The sequence below is a fragment of the Crinia signifera genome, chromosome 6, assembly GCF_055691185.1.
Source record: "Crinia signifera chromosome 6, ASM5569118v1, whole genome shotgun sequence".
NCBI lineage: Eukaryota > Metazoa > Chordata > Amphibia > Anura > Myobatrachidae > Crinia > Crinia signifera.
Genome location: NC_139222.1, coordinates 2,179,007 through 2,205,620, shown reverse-complemented (window position 1 = coordinate 2,205,620; position 26,614 = coordinate 2,179,007). Strand labels below are relative to the sequence as shown.

At 47.3% G+C, this 26,614-nt stretch overlaps 3 protein-coding genes across 3 annotated transcripts in view; 2 read left to right on the top strand and 1 right to left on the bottom strand.

The window, feature by feature from the left end:
• The window catches only part of LOC146009797 (uncharacterized), a 928,908-nt gene that overhangs the window by 523,377 nt on the left and 378,917 nt on the right, over positions 1-26,614 (top strand). The window lies entirely within an intron of this gene.
• The window catches only part of LOC146009834 (uncharacterized), a 547,900-nt gene that overhangs the window by 275,387 nt on the left and 245,899 nt on the right, over positions 1-26,614 (top strand). The window lies entirely within an intron of this gene.
• Positions 1-26,614, bottom strand: part of LOC146007348 (uncharacterized) — a 55,449-nt gene that overhangs the window by 7,368 nt on the left and 21,467 nt on the right. Inside the window, exons 4-5 of the mRNA XM_083145697.1 lie at positions 18,453-18,644; positions 5,479-6,772 (exon numbers count right to left, since the gene is read on the bottom strand). Of these exons, the coding sequence (XP_083001823.1) occupies positions 5,479-6,772; positions 18,453-18,644 (1,486 nt within the window). The remainder of the gene's footprint in view (positions 1-5,478; positions 6,773-18,452; positions 18,645-26,614) is intronic.

Sequence of the window (26,614 nt, the reverse complement as noted above, 5' to 3'; positions counted from 1 at the left end):
AATTCTGGCACGTCTTATTATCAGACGAGGATTTGGCAAAGATCATTGGCACTGATGTTGCCATCAGTTGGAGACAATCGCCCAATCTGAGAGACCATCTGGTGACTAGCCACTATACAAGAACTAAACCAAGACCTCCAATACTCCTGGGTTCCTACCCATGTGGTCTATGTAAAGCCAATACATGCTGAGGACAAAGGAAACACAGGATAGATATGGCAGTTGCAAGAAAATAAACCACTACATCAACTGCCGCACAAAAGGTGTGATTTACTGCGTAACATGCAAATGTGGGTCCCAATATGTGGGCATGACCAGCCGGATGTTAAAACAACGCATCCTGGAACATATAGGAACCATTAGAAATGCGGGTACAGATGTGGCCAGATTTACACAACTGACATCTGTAGCCCGACACTTCTATTACAAGCACAATGGAGACTTGAGTTATTTCAAGGCATATGGCCTTGAAGCCATTCACCGTGGCATCAGAGGAGGAGATCTCACAACAGAACTCTTGAAGAGAGAGAGCGTTTGGACGTTCATGCTCAATACTCTGGTTCCCAATGGCATGAATGAATACATCAACTTCAATTCCTTCCTGTGACCCTCAACATAACTGAACATTGACAATCCAAAAACCTCAAGCGTATAAACAATTCCTCCTTAACTCAAACCAATTCAAAGTATGCAGAATCATACCTATCAAACCAAGTGAATATACTATCCTGCCATCTCATAATCATACATGTCCTAGTAACGTCACCTCTTCTATGGTTGTCCAGCAATTCAACTCCCCTCAGATCTTCTCTCAGATCTCAATTCATTCCACTTTGATTTGGTCACCAAGGTCACCCACTATCATAAATCTCCAACAATTAATGCCCCTTCAATCCCTTCCGGTTGTACAACCCTAATCCTGACTCACCAATATAATTAAATAAACTATTAATAATTAATTCCCTATAAATTACACCAAGTTGTTTTATTTGTTTTCTCCTGATAGATAATAATTTGATAAAACACCTTCAAATTTTCAAAATGATCAAGGAGATACTACCCAATTATATTAGTAAAATGACCCCAAATCCCTAGACATCTCATTCCAACAATCCTTGGTTGCAGCTGCAAGGAGCAGAATAATTATCCTTCACTCTATCTAAATAAAAATTTAAATAAAGATCCCAATAGTAATACAAATAGAAATATTTATTTTGTATTTTATTTATTTATATTTCTCATTATTATGATCATCCTTGTTCAAGCATCGTGCAATATGCATCCCTCCTTCTCCCCCGTTTTTACACACCCAATTCACGCAGGTATCAACTTAACACAATATCTCCAATTATAAATATCACTAGCTAAATTGAACAAACTCCCTGGAGCCTCTGGAGAACCCACCCACCAATGCTCGGAGGGATTACTCTAGCACAATCATGCATGTGCCTCTCAGTATCTTCATGTCTCTATATAGAATTTGTCTCTCCCCCTTTCCGTTATCAATTTAGCGATTATTCTTAATGATCACAACTTGGCTTCATATCTCTCTCCGTTCGCTCAATACTATATTGTAAACACAATTATGACATTTTTAGATTAATTATCCAGAGGATTTACTGTTGTTATCCTTGTATTTTCTATTTATTAATCCTCTATTTCTTCTATAGGTCCTCATCAGCTTCTCTAATTTAATATATTCATTTATACTCATTATGCTTTAATACTGTATTCTATTATTCACTACTGTCCTATGTGCTTATAAACTCGGTAATACAGAAGCTCCTACACATAGACTTACAATAATACTTTCAAATTATAGAGTACTCAGCCCAATGGTTTTTCCTGGACACTTAATTCCAATTAATTGACCAATTGTTCAATTACCGATTTGAACCTAGAGCTATAAAATCACTGTAACTTCTGTGGCCTCAACAGGATGTGATCAAGCCCCTGGGAGGGGCGAAACGAGTCTCCTCGCCACCCGGCAATCTATACTGCACCCCTGATGCGCTAAGCTGCTGACCAACTCTCTGTCTGACAGTGCTCACAGAAGCCGCAACAAGTACCCAAAGCCTGAGCGGCTTTCTGTCAGGAGCCGTTACAAGTACCCGACGCCTGAGCGGCTTTCTGTCAGGAGCCCTTACAAGTACCCGACGCCTGAGCGGCTTTCTGTCAGGAGCCGTTACAAGTACCCAACGCCTGAGTGGCTTTCTGTCAGGAGCCACTACAAGTACCCGACGCCTGAGCGGCTTTCTGTCAGGAGCCGTTACAAGTACCCGACGCCTGAGCGGCTTTCTGTCAGGAGCCGTTACAAGTACCCGACGCCTGAGCGGCTTTCTGTCAGGAGCCGCAACAAGTACCCGACGCCTGAGCGGCTTTCTGTCAGGAGCCGCTACAAGAACCCGACGCCTGACCGGCTTTCTGTCAGGAGCCGTTACAAGTACCCGACGCCTGACCGGCTTTCTGTCAGGAGCCGTTACAAGTACCCGACGCCTGACCGGCTTTCTGTCAGGAGCCGCAACAAGTACCCGACGCCTGACCGGCTTTCTGTCAGGAGCCGCAACAAGTACCCGACGCCTGACCGGCTTTCTGTCAGGAGCCGTTACAAGTACCGACGCCTGACCGGCTTTCTGTCAGGAGCCGTTACAAGTACCCGACCCCTGACCGGCTTTTTGTCAGGAGCCGTTACAAGTACTCGACGCCTAACCGGTTTTCTGTCAGGAGCCGTTACAAGTACCCGACGCCTGACCAGATTTCTGTCAGGAGCCGTTACAAGTACCTGACGCCTGACCAGATTTCTGTCAGGAGCCGTTACAAGTACCCGACGCCTGAGCGGCTTTCTGTCAGGAGCCGCAACAAGTACCCGACGCCTGAGCGGCTTTCTGTCAGGAGCCGCAACAAGTACCCGACGCCTGAGCGGCTTTCTGTCAGGAGCCGTTACAAGTACCCGACGCCTGACCGGCTTTCTGTCAGGAGCCGCTACAAGAACCCGACGCCTGACCGGCTTTCTGTCAGGAGCCGTTACAAGTACCCGACGCCTGACCGGCTTTCTGTCAGGAGCCGTTACAAGTACCGACGCCTGACCGGCTTTCTGTCAGGAGCCGTTACAAGTACCCGACCCCTGACCGGCTTTTTGTCAGGAGCCGTTACAAGTACCCGACGCCTAACCGGCTTTCTGTCAGGAGCCGTTACAAGTACCCGACGCCTGACCGGCTTTCTGTCAGGAGCCGTTACAAGTACCCGACGCCTGACCGGCTTTCTGTCAGGAGCCGTTACAAGTACCCGACGCCTGAGCGGCTTTCTGTCAGGAGCCGTTACAAGTACCTGACGCCCGCTGCCACGCTGTAAATCTACACAGGCTGTTTCTGGGACACAAGACTCCACGCTCACTGAGCGCACCCCGCTTCACGCATAACCGGAGATTCTGCCAAAGGTCACTACGGCTGCCAATACCCGCTGCATGCTGCCTGACTGTTACCGCGCTCCTCTGATGGAGATTTAAACACTTGGCACCAAACCAAGCGAATCCTGTACAGACGTCTGCTGGGACCTCTGAAACGTGATTAATGTGCCTGGGTACATTCATACGCTCTTAGAATTTATACAAAAGTACTATAACATTGTTACATTGTCTGAAAAGTATTGCTTGCACTGTTTCTTTTTGAACATTGCCATTTCCTCAGCATATAATCAGATCAACTTGAAACGTCACACACTCAGACAGGCGGATATTGAAATCCCCATTGTGGTCTGAGTAGCGGCCAGTTATTCTAAACTGATAAATTGTTGAAGTGTTAATTTGAACACATTTGATAAATAGACGTTTTTAGTTTAATTAAGTAGAGTACTTTGTTTATTTGAGCCTATTTGAAATTTCTCTCAGCTTAGTCACTTGACAATTTAGTCACTGCATTTAGGGGTGTGACTAAGTACCCCCGCCTTGGCGGTAGAATTGCCTTTTTAACCAGTGTTTGTATGTCTTTTTGTGTGTCCTTTGTGTATCTTATGTTCTGAGAATACCCTATCTTATAAATAGAATTAATTAAAAGTTAAGTTTTACTTGATTAACCACTCATCGATCTTACAGTTTAATTTTTTCACACATACACCATTTGTTACAAGTGTGCCCCCAAAAAAGAGTATTCTTTTTCTACCTGTTTTGTATATTGTACACTAGCGAGTGAGGGGAGGAGACTGGTCAGATCTCTGGGCTGGTAACACACAGTGACATGATGTGAGGGGGAGAGCAGGGGTATAATAGGGGCTGATGGCACCTGATGTATGCGATACACCAGAGAGTGCGGGGAGGAGACTGGTCAGATCTCTGGGCTGGTAACACAGTGACATGATGTGAGGGGAGAGCAGGAGTATAATAGGGGCTGATGGCTGCTGATGTATAAGATACACCAGAGAGTGCGGGGAGGAGACTGGTCAGATCTCTGGGCTGGTAACACACAGTGACATGATGTGAGGGGGAGAGCAGGAGTATAATAGGGGCTGATGGCTCCTGATGTATGAGATACACCAGAGAGTGCGGGAAGGAGACTGGTCAGATCTCTGGGCTGGTAACACACAGTGACATGATGTGAGGGGGAGAGCAGGAGTATAATAGGGGCTGATGGCTCCTGATGTATGAGATACACCAGAGAGTGTGGGGAGGAGACTGGTCAGATCTCTGGGCTGGTAACACACAGTGACATGATGTGAGGGGGAGAGCAGGAGTATAATAGGTGCTGATGGTTCCTGATGTACGAGATACACCAGAGAGTGCGGGGAGGAGACGGGTCAGATCTCTGGGCTGGTAACACACAGTGACATAATGTGAGGGGAGAGCAGGAGTATAATAGGGGCTGATGGCTCCTGATGTATGAGATACACCAGAGAGTGCGGGAAGGAGACTGGTCAGATCTCTGGGCTGGTAACACACAGTGACATAATGTGAGGGGAGAGCAGGAGTATAATAGGGGCTGATGGCTCCTGATGTATGAGATACACCAGAGAGTGCGGGAAGGAGACTGGTCAGATCTCTGGGCTGGTAACACACAGTGACATGATGTGAGGGGGAGAGCAGGAGTATAATAGGGGCTAATGGCTCCTGATGTATGAGATACACCAGAGAGTGCGGGGAGGAGACTGGTCAGATCTCTGGGCTGGTAACACACAGTGACATGACGTGAGGGGGAGAGCAGGAGTGTAATAGGGGCTGATGGCTCCTGATGTATGAGATACACCAGAGAGTGCGGGAAGGAGACTGGTCAGATCTCTGGGCTGGTAACACACAGTGACATGATGTGAGGGGGAGAGCAGGAGTATAATAGGGGCTAATGGCTCCTGATGTATGAGATACACCAGAGAGTGCGGGGAGGAGACTGGTCAGATCTCTGGGCTGGTAACACACAGTGACATGATGGCAACAGGCTCCAGATCTGGAAATATTTCACCAACATTAGTCTGTAATAAGTGTTTATTACTCACCTGTGCTGATATCTGTAGGGATCTCCTCCTCCTTACACTGGTGATCACCTCTCACATACGTCTCTTCTTCTCCCTCTGTATCTTCTGCCTTCATATCAGTCACATACGTCTCTTCTTCTCCCTCTGTATCTTCTGCCTTCATACCAGTCACATACGTCTCTTCATCTCCCTCTGTATCTTCTGCCTTCATATCAGTCACATACGTCTCTTCTTCTCCCTCTGTATCTTCTGCCTTCATATCAGTCACATACATCTCTTCTTCTCCCTCTGTATCTTCTGCCTTCATATCAGTCACATACGTCTCTTCTACTCCCTCTGTAGCTTCTGCCTTCATATCAGTCACATACGTCTCTTCTCCCTCTGTATCTTCTGCCTTCATATCAGTCACATACGTCTCTTCTTCTCCCTCTGTATCTTCTGCCTTCATATCAGTCACATACGTCTCTTCTTCTCCCTCTGTATCTTCTGCCTTCATATCAGTAACATACGTCTCTTCTTCTCCCTCTGTATCTTCTGCCTTCATATCAGTCACATACGTCTCTTCTTCTCCCTCTGTATCTTCTGCCTTCATATCAGTCACATACGTCTCTTCTCCCTCTGTATCTTCTGCCTTCATATCAGTCACATACGTCTCTTCTCCTCCCTCTGTATCTTCTGCCTTCATATCAGTCACATATGTCTCTTCTCCCTCTGTATCTTCTGCCTTCATATCAGTCACATACGTCTCTTCTTCTCCCTCTGTATCTTCTGCCTTCATATCAGTCACATACGTCTCTTCTTCTCCCTCTGTATCTTCTGCCTTCATATCAGTCACATACGTCTCTTCTCCCTCTGTATCTTCTGCCTTCATATCAGTCACATACGTCTCATCTCCCTCTGTACCTTCTGCCTTCATATCAGTCACATACGTCTCTTCTTCTCCCTCTGTATCTTCTGCCTTCATATCAGTCACATACGTCTCTTCTTCTCCCTCTGTATCTTCTGCCTTCATATCAGTCACATACATCTCTTCTTCTCCTTCTGTATCTTCTGCCTTTATATCAGTCACATACGTCTCTTCTTCTCCCTCTGTATCTTCTGCCTTCATATCAGTCACATACGTCTCTTCTTCTCCCTCTGTACCTTCTGCCTTCATATCAGTCACATACGTCTCTTCTTCTCCCTCTGTATCTTCAGCCTTCATATCAGTCACATACGTCTCTTCTCCCTCTGTATCTTCTGCCTTCATACCAGTCACATACGTCTCTTCTTCTCCGTCTCCATCTTCTATCTTGATAAGAGTCAGGGGCTCACCCTAAAATAAATTAGGAATTATGGTAAACATACTTTCGGTTAAATCCTTTTCCTCAAGGTTCTTGGGACCACAGGGAGCTTCCCATCATGTCCGACTCCTCTCCCCTATAACCCGCCTCCATGTACAAGACACAAGTTTAGTAACAAGTCCAGCAGGAAGTAGAGAAGGAAAGAAGAGAGAGATTACGGACACTGTATCACACCTACTCATACAGAGAGGAAAAGGGACTAGTGACCAAGTCACAGACGTCCCCACCATCACCCTAGGCGTATCAGCGTGGGTGCCCTGTGGTCCCAGGAACCGTTAAACTCCTAATTTTCTCTTCAGGGTTTCTGGTCCCACAGGGATGACATCAGGGATGTCCAAAAGCAGTATTATTTAGGGTGGGATGACGCTTGTGGGGCCAGAAGGAACTGGCGACTAAAAGCAGCAATTGTGTCAAAGGCATAGAACTTCAGAAACCACGTTGCCGCCTTGCACAGATGTTCAGCAGAAACACCACGATGTGCAGCCCACGAGGGACCCACTGACCTAGTGGATTGAGCTGAAAGAGAATTAGGAACTGGTCGACCCGCATGGGCGATGGCCAGTTCGATCCAGCGAGCTAACGTCTGTTTGTGCGCTGGCCATACCTCTTTTATTAAAAATGACCTTTTATTATTTATTCATTAAAAAGGCTGCGAAATATGACACACAACATGTAACAAACACAAGTGGATACAGTGAATTCATTTACCAAAGCGCGTGCGGGGTTCGTCAGCTTCTGCCCTGACTAGGTTTATTTAGGTATTTATGGATGGCACTTTATATTCCTTTATGAGGGGAATCTGTATATCAGGAACAGTGTCTCTACTTGTTTTCTAATCTGTGTCTGAGCGGAAGTGTGAGAATTGTTTCAGACCAATTTGTCTGTCAGACTTCATTATATGTGGTACCAGGTATGTGACAACACTGTTGGTCTTCTGTCGACAGTGTCTATTTCCACTGTGCAGCCCTCACTATGATTGTAGTCCCAATTGACAGTGTATATAACCACACGTGTGTGATTATATGTGTCCAGGCATCTTATAGATCAGTGGTTCCCAACCTTTTTTGTCTCCCGTACCCCTGGATTAGGATTTTCATTTATGAGTACCCCCTCGTGGAAATTTTAGGGGCGTGGCCTAAAAGGGGTGTGTCCTCATTGGAAGGGTGTGGCTTAACAGGGGCAAGTCATACTGGCAATGACGAGAAAAAAAAAATAAGTGCAACCACTTGACCACAATAGAAGCTCCGCCCATTCTGCGGACAGCATATAAAGTAACAGAACACTGTCAAATCTCTATTACTGAAGCAACAAACTTTCCAACGGATCACGTTAGCCATGTGCCAGATACACATATGCCCCCAAAAGTGCCAGATACACGTATGCTCCAATGGTGCCAGGTATGCCCGCACAGTGCCAGAAACAGGAATGCCACCACGGTGCCAGGTATGACCCCATGGTACTGGGTATGTGCCCACTGTGCCAACAATGCCCCTACAGTGCCAGCAACAAGTATACCCCATAGTGCCAGCAACAAGTATGCCCCACAGTGCCAGCAACAAGTATGCCCCACAGTGCCAGCAATGCCCCACAGTGCCAGCAACAAGTGTGCCCCAGTGCCAGCAATAAATATGCCCCCACAGTGCCAGCAATATGGTATGCCCCCACAGTGCCAAGAATAAATATGCCCCCACAGTGCCAGCAATAAGTATACCCCCACAGTGCCAGCAATAAGTATACCCCCACAGTGCCAAGAATAAATATGCAAGACAAGAGTTTTAGGCCAATAAAATCATGCGCTAATTGACAGCAGCTTAGGGTCCACAGTGGCTGAAGCCCGGGGCTGTCACCGGCGTCCCTGGCCATTGGACGCCGGCCTGATAGGGTTAAAGTGACATTCCCAACATAGCTTAATACAGGAGAACGACAAGTGCCAGCAGACCTCCGTATGCTGGGACTTGGAGAACCACAAGTCCCAGCATGCGGGGCATTAATGGGCCCACTGGGACTTGTAGTCCACATGTAAAAAGAATGTTAAAAGAAAACACACACACAGAGAAGTAAAACTTTATTACATACACATCCACACACCTCACTTTTACACCGCTATACATACCGATCCAGGATCCAGCGCTGGTCTCCCTTCTGCAGAGCCGGCTCCCCCCGCACTGACAGCGGGGACAACCGGCTTTCTCCGATGCAGCTAACAGCTTCTGTCGCGTTGTCCCAGCGCGACACAGGCTGAGAGTGTGATTGGGCGATGTGTCTCCATGGAGACGCATAAGCCGAAGACGCTCTCAGCCTGTGTCGCGCTGGGACAACGCGACAGAAGCTGTTAGCTGCATCGGAGAAAGCCGGTTGTCCCCGCTGATAGTGCGGGCTGACTGGCTCTGCAGCAGAAGGGAGACCAGCGCTGGATCCTGGATCGGTATGTATAGCGGTGTAAAAGTGAGGTGTGTGGATGTGTAATAAAGTTTTACTTCTCTGTGTGTGTGCTTTATTTTAACAATCTTTTTACAGGTGGACTACAAGTCCCAGAGGGCCCATTAATGCCCCGCATGCTGGGACTTGTGGTTCTCAAAGTCCCAGCATGCGGGGGAGGTCTGCTGGCACTTGTAGTTCTCCTGTGTTAAGCAATGTTAGGAATGTGAATTTAACACTATCAGGCCGGCGTCCAATGGCCAGGGACGCCGGTGACAGCCCCGGGCTTCAGCCCTGGACGGGTGAAGCCTGGGGGGACCCCTTTATTGGGGGGGTCCCCACTCCTCCAGGTACCCCGTCCAAGGCTGACCAGCCACGGTGCTCATGTTTCGGCCGGGGGACCTTGTGTAAAAAGTGTCCCCCGGCTGTGGCATGACACTGCGGGCTGTTGGAGCCCGGTGCTGGTTTCAAAATACGGGGGACCCCCAGATTTTTTGTCCCCCGTATTTTTGGAACCAGGACCGGTCCAAGAGTCCGGGGCTGGTTTCAGAAATATGGGGGAACCCTACGCTTTTTGTCCCCCGTATTTTTGGAACCAGGTCCGGCTCAATGAGCCCGAGGCCAGTTATGTACAGGAGGGGGGACCTCACGCCATTTTTTTTTAAAATTACAAAATCGCACTTTTTCATGCTAATCGCCCTTTCTCGCACTTTTCATGCCGGAATACACACCTCATTAAATATGCGAATTCACAGCAAAAATGCGATTTTAAAAAACGTCAATATAGGGCGATTTGAGAAAAAAAAAATTGCATTTTCTCAAAAATGGTCAACCCACTAAATCTCGCCCTAGGTCAGTGGTGGGATTCAGCCGGTTCGCACCGGTTCTGCAGAACCGATACCTAATGCATTGTCGGTTCTGCAGAACCGTTTCCTAAAGAGCACGCTGTCGGCTGAATTCCACCACTTATTTACAGTCCCAAATTCCCAATGCATTGCACGGCTCTCCTGTAGGCACTTCCTGGGGGTGTGTGGGAGCAGCTGTGGGAGAGAAGAGCAGTGGACTGGCTGTTGCCGAGCGACTGACGTCATCCCGGCTCGCCCTCTGCTCCGTGCCTGTGTCTCTCCGCGGGTACCTTCCGCTAAGTGCGTGTGTGCCAGCAGGGTGTGCGCGTTGGGCAACCAGAGCACCACGTGGACCCATGGCTCCGATCAGGCGGCTTCCACCTCGCATCTACTGGCAATGACCTCACTCTCCGCTCCCCTATACCACCGGCCACATCATAATGGTTTGTTGACTTATATTGTGTACACTCCTTTAGACCTTACATGTAGTTTTAGACTTAAAGCTTTGCTTCTTATGGTGAATAATGAGACCCAATGAATATGTCTCTATGTAGAAGTCTGTTGTGGCTGAGAAGTAATACTCCCGAATATTCTGGCATCATTACAACAGCATTGGAGCCAGAGAGAGCCAAGTATCTCCGCGGCACAAAATGCCTCATGTCAGTAATTCTTAGTGACCCCACAGACTACTGCATTCATCTCAAGATCATTTCTGCCCTTCCTGAGTCCGTAGAGCAGGTGCTGCCTAATCCTGAGACGGGGATTCTGTTCCATAACCGGCCATTGCTAAACTTCTCCCTAGCTTCTGTCCCGTCATCTTTTCTAATGATGATATGTGAGTTTTATAGCCATGTGTGGCCCTCATTAGGAACCATTTACAGGTCATTCAGCAGCCCTCCAATCGCCTCGTCCAATAGCGGACAATGTACTGTATAAGACTTCCAGCGGAGCCTTGTGGGAAATCATATTGAATAAACATTTCAGATAGTTTGAACGTAAAGGGTTACTGCATATGACGCATTATTTACCCATCAGGCACAGCGGGTTCAGCTGTATCCCTGCTTTGCCTGTGAGTGATGGGCATTACTGTGTGTGGCATGATGTGTAACGGGCATCACGGTGTGTGGCATGATGTTTAACGGGCATCACGGTGTATAGCACAATGTGTAATGGGCATTACTGTGTGTGGCATGATGTGTAACGGGCATCACGGTGTGTAGCACAATGTGTAATTGGCATTACAGCGCGTGGCTTTATGTGTAATGGGCATTACTGTGTGTGGCATGATGTGTAATGGGCATCACGGTGTGTAGCACAATGTGTAATGGGCATTACGGCGCGTGGCTTTATGTGTAATGGGCATTACTGTGTGTGGCATGATGTGTAACGGGCATCACGATATGTGGCATGATGTGTAACGGGCATCACGGTGTGTAGCACAATGTGTAATAGGCATTAGGACATAGAACCTGTTTTTCTGAATCCCACCACTGCCCTAGGTGTCATCTCGTATCTGAGCTGTACCGGTCCTTTTATATGTATATGTCAATGTTTTCACATTTTCTTATATAAAGGAACCGATATAACATGAATGGAGTCTGTGTATTCCTTCATTGTAGTCCCAGCGCCGCTTCTTGTTTCCTTTGTGTGCCACCTGTCCCAGTGACAGCCCCAACAGGGAGTGACTACCCCTGTGACCAAGCAGCTGCACGAGGGAGACAGCTCATACATATAATATACATTCTCCAGTTATCTCTGCCTTGTGGTAGACCCGGAGCCACCTGCAGAGCGTTGTATACGGGTCTCACCTCCAAGACATTGACGGACAGCATGAGTCTATGTTCTATGTAAGGGCCGGGATTCGAATACAGTGTCCCAGTCCCGCAGACTGGCTTATGTAGTGAGAAGAACCAAAAGGGACGTCCCACAGTGAGATGTGTCTCGTCCAACCACCATGATAGTGAAGCAGTGCCAGATTAAGCCTTCAGGGGGCCCGGGGCACTTTAGACAGGGTGGCCCCCTTGCACTTGTCATTACTAGCCGCAAACTGTATGGGGGAATATTACACTGTCAAAACACAGTGTAAAGGCAGTATAAACTTGGTCAATGGGTAACTTCAGGGGATATATATATATATATATATATATATATATATATATATATATATATATATATATATATATATATATATATACATACATACATACACACACACACATATATACACATACATACATACATATATACACACACACGCATACAGAGTACCACAACACTCGCCATCCCTGCGAATGGGGTGCAAACAGCACTCGCCATTCCCAGGTTGGGGTGAAAGTGGCCTGTGACCACATGCTCTAATAAATACAAATACAGGGACTCAACACTCTCCATAATGAACTAACTCACCTTAGTATACAATTAATCAAATAAATAATGGGGTTTTAGTTCATGAATTGATCAATGCATTTAAGCTTGCAGCCCATCGCCAAGGGACCCCATTTCACTGCAAGTCCTACACTAACAATAGTCTCTCAAGAGCCTGCCAACTGCTGACACATCATAGCTAAAGTGGACATGTGTTTTTTCCTGGTTTAAAGCTCACCTGCCAAGTGCCTTATGGCTTTTAAAGATGAGGCAGTCACCTAACACAACACCTGACTTAGAATTAAAGGGGCAGCTGTGACAGATTACAGATAAATGAGCTCATCTGGGGTGAAAGAGAAAGCTATGATCACAGTAACAGAGGTTAATAAAAATTAACCCACATATATACACACATATATACACACCTTGGCGATGGGCTGCAAGCTTAAATGCATTGATCAATTCATGAACTAAAACCCCATTATTTATTTGATTAATTGTATACTAAGGTGAGTTAGTTCATTATGGAGAGTGTTGAGTCCCTGTATTTGTATATATATATATATATATATATATATATATATATATATATATATATATATATATATATATATATATATATATATATATATATATATATATATATATATATATATACACATATATACATACATACATACATACACACACACGCATGCATACATACATACATACATACCACATGAAAAGCCTGTGTTTGTCCCTCTGCACCTTACTCTGTAGGAGACCCTCACAGTCCCAGTGCTGCCACCTGATTAGAAACCCTCCCATGACAAGGCTGCTGCTGCTGTTATCCATGGGCCTAAGAAGCATGTAATGAGCTCCACCAATCAGAGCTCAGCACAAACGTCTCAGCCTCTGCCCTCTGGTGCAAAGTGTCATGGGACTTAGTCAACTCCCAGTAATGCACTGCACACTTGGCTCCCGATGATCAGTACCATTAGTCATTGTCATATTGGCAGATAGGTGAAGCTGCAGCACTACCCCACTCCCATGCACAAAACCTTTAGCTAAAAAAATAAAAAAAAAGGGGGCCCAGGGGCACTGACCCCTTGTGCCCCCATTATAATCCGGCCCTGTAGTGAAGCTCTTATCACTGGGGTGAGAGACAGTGTCTGAGACTGGAGATGTTCAGGGTGACGTCCCATCTCTGGAAGATTCATTTCTGCAGAGGGCGAGAGTGAAATTGTGTGTGTGTGTGTGTGTGTGTGGGGGGGGGGGGGGGGGGGGGGGGGAGGGGGGATCTTAGATTGCACACCCGATTTACATGAGGTGCTTTCATGCTGGGACTTGTAGTTCTACAAAGAAAAACACATGGTGCAGATGCACACTACATATTATTAAATCAATAATAAAGGTTCTTGGTATATTCATTGACCATTCACTCTGTATTACTGTATAACGTCCCATTCCCAGCAGTCACCTCTCCGGTCACATCCCCCGGTGTTACTGTATAACGTCCCATTCCCAGCAGTCACCTCTCCAGTCACATCCCCCGGTGTTACTGTATAACGTCCCATTCCCAGCAGTCACCTCTCCGGTCACATCCCCGGTGTTACTATATAACGTCCCATTCCCAGCAGTCACCTCTCCGGTCACATCCCCCGGTGTTACTGTACAATGCCCCATTCCCAGCAGTCACCTCTCCGGTCACATCCCCCGGTGTTACTGTATAACATCCCATTCCCAGCAGTCACCTCTCCGGTCACATCCCCCGGTGTTACTGTATAACGTCCCATTCCCAGCAGTCACCTCTCCGGTCACATCCCCCGGTGTTACTGTATAACGTCCCATTCCCAGCAGTCACCTCTCCGGTCACATCCCCCGGTGTTACTGTATAACGTCCCATTCCCAGCAGTCACCTCTCCAGTCACATCCCCCCGGTGTTACTGTATAACGTCCCATTCCCAGCAGTCACCTCTCCGGTCACATCCCCGGTGTTACTGTATAACATCCCATTCCCAGCAGTCACCTCTCCGGTCACATTCCCCGGTGTTACTGTATAACGTCCCATTCCCAGCAGTCACTTCTCCGGTCACATCCCCCGGTGTTACTGTATAACGTCCCATTCCCAGCAGTCACCTCTCCGGTCACATCCCCCGGTGTTACTGTATAACGTCCCATTCCCAGCAGTCACCTCTCCGGTCACATCCCCTGGTGTTACTGTATAACGTCCCATTCCCAGCAGTCACCTCTCCTGTCACATCCCCCGATGTTACTGTATAACGTCCCATTCCCAGCAGTCACCTCTCCGGTCACATCCCCCGGTGTTACTGTATAACGTCCCATTCCCAGCAGTCACCTCTCCTGTCACATCCCCCGGTGTTACTGTATAACGTCCCATTCCCAGCAGTCACCTCTCCGGTCACATCCCCCGGTGTTACTGTATAACATCCCATTCCCAGCAGTCACCTCTCCGGTCACATCCCCCGGTGTTACTGTATAACGTCCCATTCCCAGCAGTCACCTCTCCGGTCACATCCCCCGGTGTTACTGTATAACGTCCCATTCCCAGCAGTCACCTCTCCGGTCACATCCCCTGGTGTTACTGTATAACGTCCCATTCCCAGCAGTCACCTCTCCGGTCACATCCCCCGGTGTTACTGTATAACGTCCCATTCCCAGCAGTCACCTCTCCGGTCACATCCCCCGGTGTTACTGTATAACGTCCCATTCCCAGCAGTCACCTCTCCAGTCACATCCCCCCGGTGTTACTGTATAACGTCCCATTCCCAGCAGTCACCTCTCCGGTCACATCCCCGGTGTTACTGTATAACATCCCATTCCCAGCAGTCACCTCTCCGATCACATCCCCCGGTGTTACTGTATAACGTCCAATTCCCGGCAGTCACCTCTCCGGTCACATCCCCCCGGTGTTACTGTATAACGCCTCATTCCCAGCAGTCACCTCTCCGGTCACATCCCCCGGTGTTACTGTATAACGTCCCATTCCCAGCAGTCACCTCTCCGGTCACATCTCCCGGTGTTACTGTATAACGTCCAATTCCCGGCAGTCACCTCTCCGGTCACATCCCCCGGTGTTACTGTATAACGCCCCATTCCCAGCAGTCACCTCTCCGGTCACATCCCCCGGTGTTACTGTATAACGTCCCATTCCCAGCAGTCACCTCTCCGGTCACATCCCCCGGTGTTACTGTATAACATCCCATTCCCAGCAGTCACCTCTCCGGTCACATCCCCCCGGTGTTACTGTATAACGTCCCATTCCCAGCAGTCACCTCTCCGGTCACATCCCCCGGTGTTACTGTATAACGTCCCATTCCAAGCAGTCACCTCTCCGGTCACATCCCCCCGGTGTTACTGTATAACGTCCCATTCCCAGCAGTCATCTCTCCGGTCACATCCCTGGTGTTACTGTATAACGTCCCATTCCCAGCAGTCACCTCTCCGGTCACATCCCCCGGTGTTACTGTATAATGTCCCATTCCCAGCAGTCACCTCTCTGGTCACATCCCCCGGTGTTACTGTATAACGTCCCGTTTCCCAGCAGTCATCTCTCCGGTCACATCCCTGGTGTTACTGTATAACGTCCCATTCCCAGCAGTCACCTCTCCGGTCACATCCCCCAGTGTTACTGTATAACGTCCCATTCTCAGCAGTCACCTCTCCGGTCACATCTCCCTGTATTACTGTATAACTTCCCATTCCCAGCAGTCACCTCTCCTGTCACATCCCCCGGTGTTACTGCATAACGTCCCATTCCCAGCAGTCGCCACTCCGGTCACATCCCCCGATGTTACTGTATAACGTCCCATTCCCAGCAGTCACCTCTCTGGTCACATCCCCCGGTGTTACTGTATAACGTCCCGTTTCCCAGCAGTCATCTCTCCGGTCACATCCCTGGTGTTACTGTATAACGTCCCATTCCCAGCAGTCACCTCTCCGGTCACATCCCCCAGTGTTACTGTATAACGTCCCATTCCCAGCAGTCACCTCTCCGGTCACATCCCCGGTGTTACTGTATAACGTCCCATTCCCAGCAGTCACCTCTCCGGTCACATCCCCCGGTGTTACTGTATAACGTCCCATTCCCAGCAGTCACCTCTCCGGTCACATCCCCCGGTGTTACTGTATAACTTCCCATTCCCAGCAGTCACCTCTCCAGTCACATCCCAGTGTTACTGTATAATGTCCCATTCCCAGCAGTCACCTCTCCGGTCACATCCCCCGGTGTTACTGTATAACGTCCCATTCCCAGCAGTCACCTCTCCGGTCACATCTCCCTGTATCACTGTATAACGTCCCATTCCCAGCAGTCACCTCTCCGGTCACATCCCCCGGTGTTACTGTATAACGTCCCATTCCCCGCAGTCACCGCTCCGGTCACATCCCCCGGTGTTACTGTATAACGTCCCATTCCCCGCAGTCACCGCTCCGGTCACATCCCCCGGTGTTACTGTATAACGTCCCATTCCCAGCAGTCACCTCTACGGTCACATCCCCCGGTGTTACTGTATAACGTCCCATTCCCAGCAGTCACCTCTCCGGTCACATCCCCCGGTGTTACTGTATAACGTCCCATTCGCAGCAGTCACCTCTCCGGTCACATCCCCTGGTGTTACTGTATAACGTCCCATTCCCAGCAGTCACCTCTCTGGTCACATCCCCCGGTGTTACTGTATAACGTCCCATTCCCAGCAGTCACCTCTCCGGTCACCTCCCACCGTGTTACTCTATAACGTCCCATTCCCAGCAGTCACCTCACCGGTCACATCCCCCGGTATTACTGTATAACGTCCCATTCGCAGCAGTCACCTCTACGGTCCCATCCCCCGGTGTTACTGTATAACGTCCCATTCCCAGCAGTCACCTCTCCGGTCCCATCCCCGGGTGTTACTGTATAACGTCCCATTCCCAGCAGACACCTCTCCAGTCACATCCCCCGGTGTTACCGTATAACGTCCCATTCCCAGCAGTCTCCTCTTCGGTCACATCCCCGGGTGTTACCGTATAACGTCCCATTCGCAGCAGTCACCTCTCCAGTCACATTCCCCCGGTGTGACTGTATAACATCCCATTCCCAGCAGTCACCTCTCCGGTCACATCCCCCGGTGTTACTGTATAACGCCCCATTCCCAGCAGTCACCTCTCCGGTCACATCCCCCGGTGTTACCGTATAACGTTCCATTCCCAGCTGTCACCTCTACTGTCACATCCCCCGGTGTTACCGTATAATGTACCATTCCCACCAGTCACCTCTCCGGTCACATCCCCCGATGATACCGTATAAAGTCCCATTCCCAGCAGACACCTCTCCAGTCACATCCCCCGGTGTTACCGTATAACGTCCCATTCCCAGCAGTCTCCTCTTCGGTCACATCCCCGGGTGTTACCGTATAACGTCCCATTCGCAGCAGTCACCTCTCCAGTCACATTCCCCCGGTGTGACTGTATAACATCCCATTCCCAGCAGTCACCTCTCCGGTCACATCCCCCGGTGTTACTGTATAACGCCCCATTCCCAGCAGTCACCTCTCCGGTCACATCCCCCGGTGTTACTGTATAACGTCCCATTCCCAGCAGTCACCTCTCCGGTCACATCCCCCGGTGTTACTGTATAACGTCCAATTCCCAGCAGTCACCTCTTTCTGTCACATCTCCGGTGTTACTGTATAACATCCCATTCCCAGCAGTCACCTCTCCGGTCACATCCCCGGTGTTACTGTATAACGTCCCATTCCCAGCAGTCACCTCTCCGGTCACATCCCCCGGTGTTACTGTATAACGTCCCATTCCCAGCAGTCACCTCTCCGGTCACATCCCCGGTGTTACGGTGTAACGTCCCATTCCCAGCAGTCACGTCTCCGGTCACATCCCCCGATGTTACTGTATAACGCCCCATTCCCAGCAGTCACCTCTCCGGTCACATCCCCCAGTGTTACTGTATAACGTCCCATTCCCAGCAGTCACCTCTCCGGTCACATCCCCCTGTGTTACTGTATAACGTCCCATTCCCAGCAGTCACCTCTCCGGTCAGCAGCTGAATGATCTTGTTGGTGAGTTCCAGGATCTTCTGGTCATTGTGCCTCTCATGTATCAGTGAGTGAGGTGGAGGCACCGTGATGGGGCTCTGGGTCCTGCCCAGTCCTCCTGACACACGGGGACGGCTGCTGGGTGTCTCACACTCACCGGGTGTCTTCTTCACTACTGTGTAATCCTGTGTATTGGGGGAGACACCAAATATCATTATATACAATCCCAATTACTCCTCACCTCCCCGGTCACCTACCTGTATAATTACTATAGATATGTGATGTCACTGTCACCTCCCCGGTCACATCCCTGTATTATTACTATAGATATAAGTGATGTCACTGTCACCTCCCCGGTCACATCCCTGTATTATTACTATAGATATAAGTGATGTCACTGTCACCTCCCCGGTCACATCCCTGTATTATTACTATAGATATAAGTGATGTCACTGTCACCTCCCCGGTCACGTCCCTGTATTATTACTATAGATATAAGTGATGTCACCGTCACCTCCCCGGTCACTTCCCTGTATTATTACTATAGATATAAGTGATGTCACTGTCACCTCCCCGGTCACGTCCCTGTATTACTACTATAGATATAAGTGATGTCACTGTCACCTCCCCGGTCACATCCCTGTATTATTACTATAGATATAAGTGATGTCACCATTACCTCCCCGGTCACGTCCCTGTATTATTACTATAGATAGAAGTGATGTCACCGTCACCTCCCTGGTCACGTCCCTGTATTATTACTATAGATATAAGTGATGTCACCGTCACCTCCCCGGTCACGTCCCTGGATTATTACTATAGATATAAGTGATGTCACTGTCACCTCCTAGGTCACATCCCTGTATTATCACTATAAATGTAAGTGATGTCACTGTCACCTCCCTGTATCATTACTATAGATCTAAGTGATGTCACCGTCACTTCCCCGGTCACATCCCTGTATTATTACTATAGATATAAGTGATGTCACTGTCACCTCCCCGGTCACGTCCCTGGATTATTACTATAGATATAAGTGATGTCACTGTCACTTCCCCGGTCACGTCCCTGTATTATTACTATAGATATAAGTGATGTCACTGTCACCTCCCTGTATCATTACTATAGATCTAAGTGATGTCACCGTCACTTCCCCGGTCACATCCCTGTATTATTACTATAGATATAAGTGATGTCACTGTCACCTCCCCGGTCACGTCCCTGGATTATTACTATAGATATAAGTGATGTCACTGTCACTTCCCCGGTCACATCCCTGTATTATTACTATAGGTATAAGTGATGTCACTGTCACCTCCCCGGTCACGTCCCTGTATTTTTACTATATATATATATAATTGATGTCACTGTCACGTCCCCGGTCACGTCCCTGTATTATTACTATAGATATAAGTGATGTCACCTCCGCGGTCACCTCCCTGTATTATTACTGTAGATATAAGTGATGTCACTGTCACCTCCCCGGTCACGTCCCTGTATTATTATTATAGGTATAAGTGATGTCACTGTCACCTCCCCGGTCACGTCCTTGTGTTATTACTATATATATATGTGATATCACGGTCACCTCCCCGGTCACGTCCCTGTATTATTACTATAGATATAAGTGATGTCACCTCCCTGGTCACGTCCCTGTATTATTACTATAGATATAAGTGATGTCACTGTCACATCCCTGTATTATTACTATAGATATAAGTGATGTCACTGTCACCTCCCAGGTCACGTCCCTGTATTATTACTATAGATATACGTGATGTCACTGTCACCTCCCTGTATTATTACTATAGATATAAGTGATGTCACTGTCACCTCCCAGGTCACGTCCCTGTATTATTACTATAGATATAAGTGATGTCACCTCCCCGGTCATGTCCCTGTATTATTACTATAGATATAAGTGATGTCACTGTAACCTCCCCGGTCACGTCCCTGTATTATTACTATAGATATTAGTGATGTCACTGTCACCTCCTCGGTCACGTCCCTGTATTATTACTGTAGATATAAGTGATGTCACTGTCACCTCCCTGTATTATTACTATACATATAAGTGATGTCACTGTCACGTCCCTGTATTATTACTATAGATATAAGTAATTTCACTGTCACGTCCCTATATTATTACTATAGATATAAGTGATGTCACTGTCACCTCCCCGGTCAAGTCCCTGTATTACTACTACAGATATAAGTGATGTCACTGTCACATCCCTGTATTATTACTATAGATATAAGTGATATCACTGCCACCTCCCTGTATTATTACTATAGATATAAGTGATGTCACTGTCACGTCCCTGTATTATTACTATCAGATATAAGTGATGTCACTGTCACCTCCCCGGTCACGTCCCTGTATTATTACTATACATATAAGTGATGTCACTGTCACCTCCCTGTATTATTACTATAGATATAAGTGATGTCACTGTCACCTCCCCGGTCAGCAGGTAGATGATCTCCAGGGTGAGACTTAGTATCCTCTCAGACATGTGACTCCCGTCCTTCTCCATCCTCAGGGAATCAGTGACGCGTCTCATCCTCACGTGACGTGTAGTAAACTCTCTGGATCCTCACAGCTCAGTGGTCTAGGAGTAAGTATAATAATTATAATACACAGCACAGAGCACACATGTAACATAGATATGAAGCACTGAGTCCTCCTCTATCCCCCATGTCACACAGCCCTGGTCACACATCAGACGCCCCAGTGACTGTCACACAATGCTGTATTGCTAATAGGTTACACCGCACAACTCATAGCCAGGACACCAAAGGTTGCTCCTCCTGTATATTAATAATAACAACAAGACACCACAGGCTGTTCCCTCCGAAAAATACTAATAATAAAAAGGACACCACAGGCCCCTCCCACTGTATAACAACAACAGGACACCACAGTCTACTCCCCCTTTATAATAACCACAGGACACCACAGGCTGCTCCTCCTGCATAATAACAACAACAACAACAACAACAGGAAACTACAGTCTGCTCACCATGTATAAAAATAATATCAGGACAGCACTGGCTGCTCCCCCTGTATAATACCAGGACACCACAGGCTGCTCCCCCTGTATAATAATAACAGGACACCACAGGCTGCTCCCCCTGTATAAAAATAGCAGGACACCACAGGCTGCGCCCCCTGTATAAAAGCAACAAGACACCCCAGGCTACTCCACTTGTATAATAATAACAACAATACACCACAGTCTGCTCCCCCTGTATAATAATAATAATAATAGGGCACCACAGGCTGCTCTCCCAGTGTAATAATAATTACAGGAAAATGCAGGCTGCTCCTCCTGTATAATAATAATAATAATAATAATACAGGACACCAAAGGCTCCTCCTCCTGTATAATAATAATAATAATAATAATAATAACAACAACAGGACACCACAGGCTGCTCATCCTGTTTAATAATAACAACAACAAAAGGACACCACAGGCTGCTCACCCTGTATAATAATAACTGGACACCACAGGCTGCTCCTTCTGTATAATAATAACAGGACACCACAGGCTGCTCCTCCTGTATAATAATCACAGGACACCACAGGCTGCTCCTACTGTATAATAATCACATGACACCACAGGCTGCTCCTACTGTATAATAATAACAGGACACTACAGGCTGCCCTCCTGTATAAATATAACAGGACACCAAAGGCTGCTCCTACTGTATAATAATCACAGGACACCACAGGCTGCTCCTCCTGTATAATAATAACAGGACACTACAGGCTGCTCCTCCTGTATAATAATAACAGTACACCACAGGCTGCCCTCCTGTATAAATATAACAGGACACCACAGGCTGCTCCTACTGTATAATAATAATAATAATACAGGAAACCACAGGCTGCTCCTCCTGTATATTAATCACAGGCTGCTCCTAAGGTATAATAATAATAATAATGGACACCACAGGCTGCTCCTCCTGTATAAAAATCACAGGCTGCTCCTATGGTATAATAATAATAATGGACACCACAGGCTGCTCCTACTGTATAATAATAACAACAACAACAACAACAACAGGACACCACAGGCGGCTCCCCCTGTATAATAATTCAGGACACTAAAGGCTGCTCCTCCTGTATAATAATAACAGGACACCACAGGCTGCTCCCCTGTATAATAATAGCAGGACACCACAGGCTGCTCCCCCTGTATAATAATAATAATAATAATAATAATAATAATAATAATAATATCAGGACACCACAGGCTGCTCCCCCTGTATAATAATACAGGACACCAAAGGCTGCTCCTCCTGTATAATAATAACAGGACACCACCGGATGCTCCTCCTGTATAATAATAATACAGGACAAAACAGGCTGCTCCTCCTGTATAATAATACAGGACACCACAGGCTGCTCCTTCTGTATAATAATAACAGGACACCACAGGCTGCTCCTCCTGTATAATAATAAAAGGACACCACAGGCTGCTCCTCCTGTATAATAATAACAGGACACCACAGGCTGCTCCTCCTGTATAATAATAACAGGACACCACAGGCTGCTCCTCCTGTATAATAATAACAGGACACCACAGGCTGCTCCTCCTGTATAATAATAACAGGACACCACAGGCTCCTCCTCCTGTATAATAATAACAGGACACCACAGGCTCCTCCTCCTGTATAATAATAACAGGACACCACAGGCTCCTCCTCCTGTATAATAATAACAGGACACCACAGGCTGCTCCTCCTGTATAATAATAACAGGACACCACAGGCTCCTCCTCCTGTATAATAATAACAGGACACCACAGGCTGCTCCTCCTGTATAATAATAACAGGACACCACAGGCTGCTCCTCCTGTATAATAATAACAGGACACCACAGGCTGCTCCTCCTGTATAATAATAACAGGACACCACAGGCTGCTCCTCCTGTATAATAATAACAGGACACCACAGGCTGCTCCTCCTGTATAATAATAACAGGACACCACAGGCTGCTCCCCTGTATAATAATAACAGGACACCACAGGCTGCTCCCCTGTATAATAATAACAGGACACCACCGGATGCTCCCCCTGTATAATAATAACAGGACACCACCGGATGCTCCCCCTGTATAATAATAACAGGACACCACAGGCTGCTCCTCCTGTATAATAATAACAGGACACCACAGGCTGCTCCTCCTGTATAATAATAACAGGACACCACAGGCTGCTCCTCCTGTATAATAATAACAGGACACCACAGGCTGCTCCCCTGTATAATAATAACAGGACACCACCGGATGCTCCCCCTGTATAATAATAACAGGACACCACAGGCTGCTCCCCCTGTATAATAATAACCGGACACCACAGGCTGCTCCCCCTGTATAATAATAATAACAGGCCACCACAGGCTGCTCCCCCTGTATAATAATAATAATAATAATAATAATAATAATTACAGGACACCACAGGCTGCTCCCCCTGTATAATAATAATAATAATATCAGGACACCACAGGCTGCTCCCACTGTATAATAATACAGGACACCAAAGGCTGCTCCTCCTGTATAATAATAACAGGACACCACCGGATGCTCCTCCTGTATAATAATAATACAGGACACCACAGGCTGCTCCTCCTGTATAATAATACAGGACACCACAGGCTGCTCCTCCTGTATAATAATAACAGGACACCACAGGCTGCTCCTCCTGTATAATAATAACAGGACACCACAGGCTGCTCCTCCTGTATAATAATAACAGGACACCACAGGCTGCTCCCCTGTATAATAATAACAGGACACCACAGGCTGCTCCCCTGTATAATAATAACACAACACCACCGGATGCTCCCCCTGTATAATAATAACCGGACACCACAGGCTGCTCCTCCTGTATAATAATAACAGGACACCACAGGCTCCTCCTCCTGTATAATAATAACAGGACACCACAGGCTGCTCCTCCTGTATAATAATAACAGGACACCACAGGCTCCTCCTCCTGTATAATAATAACAGGACACCACAGGCTGCTCCTCCTGTATAATAATAACAGGACACCACAGGCTGCTCCTCCTGTATAATAATAACAGGACACCACAGGCTGCTCCTCCTGTATAATAATAACAGGACACCACAGGCTGCTCCTCCTGTATAATAATAACAGGACACCACAGGCTGCTCCTCCTGTATAATAATAACAGGACACCACAGGCTGCTCCCCTGTATAATAATAACAGGACACCACAGGCTGCTCCCCTGTATAATAATAACAGGACACCACCGGATGCTCCCCCTGTATAATAATAACAGGACACCACCGGATGCTCCCCCTGTATAATAATAACAGGACACCACAGGCTGCTCCTCCTGTATAATAATAACAGGACACCACAGGCTGCTCCTCCTGTATAATAATAACAGGACACCACAGGCTGCTCCTCCTGTATAATAATAACAGGACACCACAGGCTGCTCCCCTGTATAATAATAACAGGACACCACCGGATGCTCCCCCTGTATAATAATAACAGGACACCACAGGCTGCTCCCCCTGTATAATAATAACCGGACACCACAGGCTGCTCCCCCTGTATAATAATAATAACAGGCCACCACAGGCTGCTACCCCTGTATAATAATAATAATAATAACAGGCCACCACAGGCTGCTCCCCCTGTATAATAATAATAATAATAATAATAATAATAATAATAATAATAATAATAATTACAGGACACCACAGGCTGCTCCCCCTGTATAATAATAATAATAATATCAGGACACCACAGGCTGCTCCCCCTGTATAATAATAATAATACAGGACACCAAAGGCTGCTCCTCCTGTATAATAATAACAGGACACCACCGGATGCTCCTCCTGTATAATAATAATACAGGACACCACAGGCTGCTCCTCCTGTATAATAATAACAGGACACCACAGGCTGCTCCTCCTGTAAAATAATAACAGGACACCACAGGCTGCTCCTCCTGTATAATAATAACAGGACACCACAGGCTGCTCCTCCTGTATAATAATAACAGGACACCACAGGCTGCTCCTCCTGTATAATAATAACAGGACACCACAGGCTGCTCCTCCTGTATAATAACAGGACACCACAGGCTGCTCCTCCTGTATAATAATAACAGGACACCACAGGCTGCTCCCCTGTATAATAATAACACGACACCACCGGATGCTCCCCCTGTATAATAATAACCGGGCACCACAGGCTGCTCCCCCTGTATAATAATAACAGTACACCCAAGGCTGCTCCCCCTGTATAATAATAATAATAATAACAGGACACCACAGGCTGCTCCCCCTGTATAATAATAACAGGACACCACAAGCTGCTCCCCCTGTATAATAATAATAATATCAGGACACCACAGGCTGCTCCCCCTGTATAATAATAATAATAATAATAATAATAATAATAACAGGACACCACCGGATGCTCCCTCTGTATAATAATATCAGGACACCACAGGCTGCTCCTCATGTATAAAAATACAGGACACCACAGTCTGCTCCTCCTGTATAATAATAATAACAGGACACCACAGCCTGCTCCCCCTGTATAATAATAATAATAATAATTACAGGACACCACAGGCTGCTTCCCATGTATAATAATAATTACAGGACACCACAGGCTGCTCCCCCTGTATAATAATAACAGGACACCACAGGCTGCTCCCCCTGTATAATAATAATAATTACAGGACACCACAGGCTGCTCCCCCTGTATAATAATATCAGGACACCACAGGCTGCTCCTCCTGTATTACCTGATCGACGGATAACGAGGCTGCAGCAGATGCATTAGGGGGAAATAATGTGGAACGCACAGGCCGGAAGTTGGCTGTGATTGGTGCAGGCTGCTTCCTGGTGTCTGGCCCCTCCCCTCCTCCGACCAGATCAGCAGTAGCGTGAAGTGACGTCAGGTGTGAGCCCTGCCCTTGTCTTTCACTCCACTGTCCCACAAGGCAGCAGGAGCACAGAGCGGCCATTGCTGTTTCTGGCAGCAGAAGCAGAGAGCGGCCATTGCTTTGTCTAGCAACAGGAGCACAGAGTGGCCATTGCTGTGTCTGATAGCAAGTGCAGAGAGCGGCCATTGCTGTGTCTGGCAGCAGGAGCAG